This window comes from Centruroides sculpturatus, unplaced genomic scaffold (genome assembly GCF_000671375.1).
Source record: "Centruroides sculpturatus isolate CEXI.00-Female unplaced genomic scaffold, Cexi_2.0 scaffold193, whole genome shotgun sequence".
NCBI classification, from domain to species: Eukaryota; Metazoa; Arthropoda; class Arachnida; order Scorpiones; family Buthidae; genus Centruroides; species Centruroides sculpturatus.
Genome location: NW_019384402.1, coordinates 31,147 through 33,353, shown reverse-complemented (window position 1 = coordinate 33,353; position 2,207 = coordinate 31,147). Strand labels below are relative to the sequence as shown.

General features: G+C 22.4%; 1 protein-coding gene across 1 annotated transcript in view; it reads right to left on the bottom strand.

The window, feature by feature from the left end:
* Window positions 1–1,964, bottom strand: part of LOC111618676 — a 7,367-nt gene extending 5,403 nt beyond the window's left edge. Inside the window, exons 1-2 of the mRNA XM_023360239.1 lie at window positions 1,731–1,964; window positions 1,521–1,661 (exon numbers count right to left, since the gene is read on the bottom strand). Of these exons, the coding sequence (XP_023216007.1) occupies window positions 1,521–1,661; window positions 1,731–1,743 (154 nt within the window). The 5' untranslated portion in view covers window positions 1,744–1,964. The remainder of the gene's footprint in view (window positions 1–1,520; window positions 1,662–1,730) is intronic.
* Between the last annotated feature and the right edge of the window lie 243 nt (window positions 1,965–2,207).

The window sequence follows — 2,207 nt, the reverse complement described above, 5'->3', positions numbered from 1 at the left end:
ATGTGAGTAGTAGTGGTTTGACACATACTGATCACAAAATTAATTTCATGAGTAAATTTCAAATAAAAATTTGTTGAATGGAATTATTTCAGATCACAAAATTAATTTTTTGAATAAATTACTATCGAATAAATTAAAATTGCAAATAAAAATTTGTTGAATGGAATTATTTCAGATCACAAATCTTAATTTTATTTTAACAATAAGGTTATATTAATTATTAAATTTTAAATTAAATTAATTTTATTTTAACAATAAGACTGTATTAATTATTAAATTTAAATTTTATATTATTTTAACAATAAGTTTAATTATTAAAATGTTTTTATAACTTTGAATTAATACAGTATATTCTTTCTAATTATTATAAAATTAATTTGCAATAATTTCAGATAAAAAATTTCTTGAATAAATTAAGATAATAAATATTTATAAAACTTTCAATTCATTTTCATAAAATATCTTGTAACAATAAGACAAAGTTTCTGTATTATATCGAATAAAATTAAAACCCAATAATTGTATGAAATAATATAACACCAAAACAAAATTATTTTTGAATTTTATTTTTTTATTTTTACATTAATAGATTAAATTAGTTTATTATATTTAAGCTTTTTCCAGTTTTCTCATTCACTTTATCTAAAACATGGCACATTTCTGCTAATAAGTGGAGTAATAAGTTCTGGTGATTGTTTACAATATATTCCCGGTCTATTTTCTGATATTTTAAAATGTAACACCATGAAAGTTTATTTTGGAAGTTATCAATAAATTGCTGGTCAAGTATTTGGTAACGAGAAACATAACCCCAATTTAAATAATATTTTAATACGAGTAAAGTAATAGTTTTTAATCGTTGGTATTTTAAATTTTTTTTTAATATCGAACTTATGTATGTATCGCCTAATAAAATTATCTAAAAGGATTTGAAATTCTGCTACTTTATTCCAATCAAGATATTGTGAAAAGTTGGTTAAGAATGATTCGTCTAACACCTGATGCTCGCAAATTAAATCCCATTTTGCATATTTAATATGTTTTTCAATAAATGAAGTAGCAAATATATAGATTTTCCATAGGATTTCCCAATTTAACTTATCAGCAAATTCGGAAATGAATGTGGAGATAAATCGTTTCGTTGACTGATGATATCCCAGTCAATATAATTTCTTAAATGACGAATATTATTTTTTTCTAATGGTGAAAATGAAAAATTCCCCAATCAATTAGCAGGTCAGTATTGTCTATAAAGAAACAAAATTGTTATTTTTGTTAGGATGCATTATTCATATTAATAACATTTTATTATAAGGATATGATAATAGAATATATTATCACTCAAATTGAATATATATGTAAATGGATAAACATTATTTAAATTGAGTACATTTATTAACAGATAAAAATTATTTATTATATTTCATACAATCACATCTTGTAAAATATTTTATCATTTATTACAAAAAATTTACATTCATATGTTTTATTGTTAAACTGTTTAATTTTCGAAGATTTACCTTTATCTAGAGTTAGATCTAACTCAAACTTTTGGTCTAAGGTAACCTTTTGCTTTTTCAACTCCAGATCTTCTATATTTTTAGGTTTTGCTCCTCTTTTTTTACCAACAGTTTGTTTCACGTTAAAATCATAATCACATTCTAAAATTAATATTATATTTATTGAAATATTTTAAGTAAAAATATTAAAAAATAAAATAAAATACTTACCATCTGAAGACATTTTTCTTAGATGTATGAGAGGTTCTTGCAAAAGAAGTTCTCAGTGATGTATTGAGCCAGTCTCTTATATGCAGTATTTATACTATTGCTGGACACGAAAATAACACATAACACGGATGCGAATTAATATTTTTAGACAGTTTCTTGAAAAACAGGATCTCCATTAATAATTTTAGAATAACACGATGTCTATTAATATTCTTGAACTATACTTTGAATAACAGGAAGTTTAAATATGAATTGAAAATTGACATAACACGATGTTTAAAAATGAATTAAAAACATGTCGTGTCTATTAATATTTTCAAAAACAGTATATTTTAAAAACATACCATGTCTATTAATATTTTAAGAATGTACTTCGATAACAGGACATCTAAAAATGAACACAACACCACTGTTGAATTTAAGTATAAAAGAAGACGTAATTTTTGTTAGAATCAACAAGTTTCAACAATCATTCAC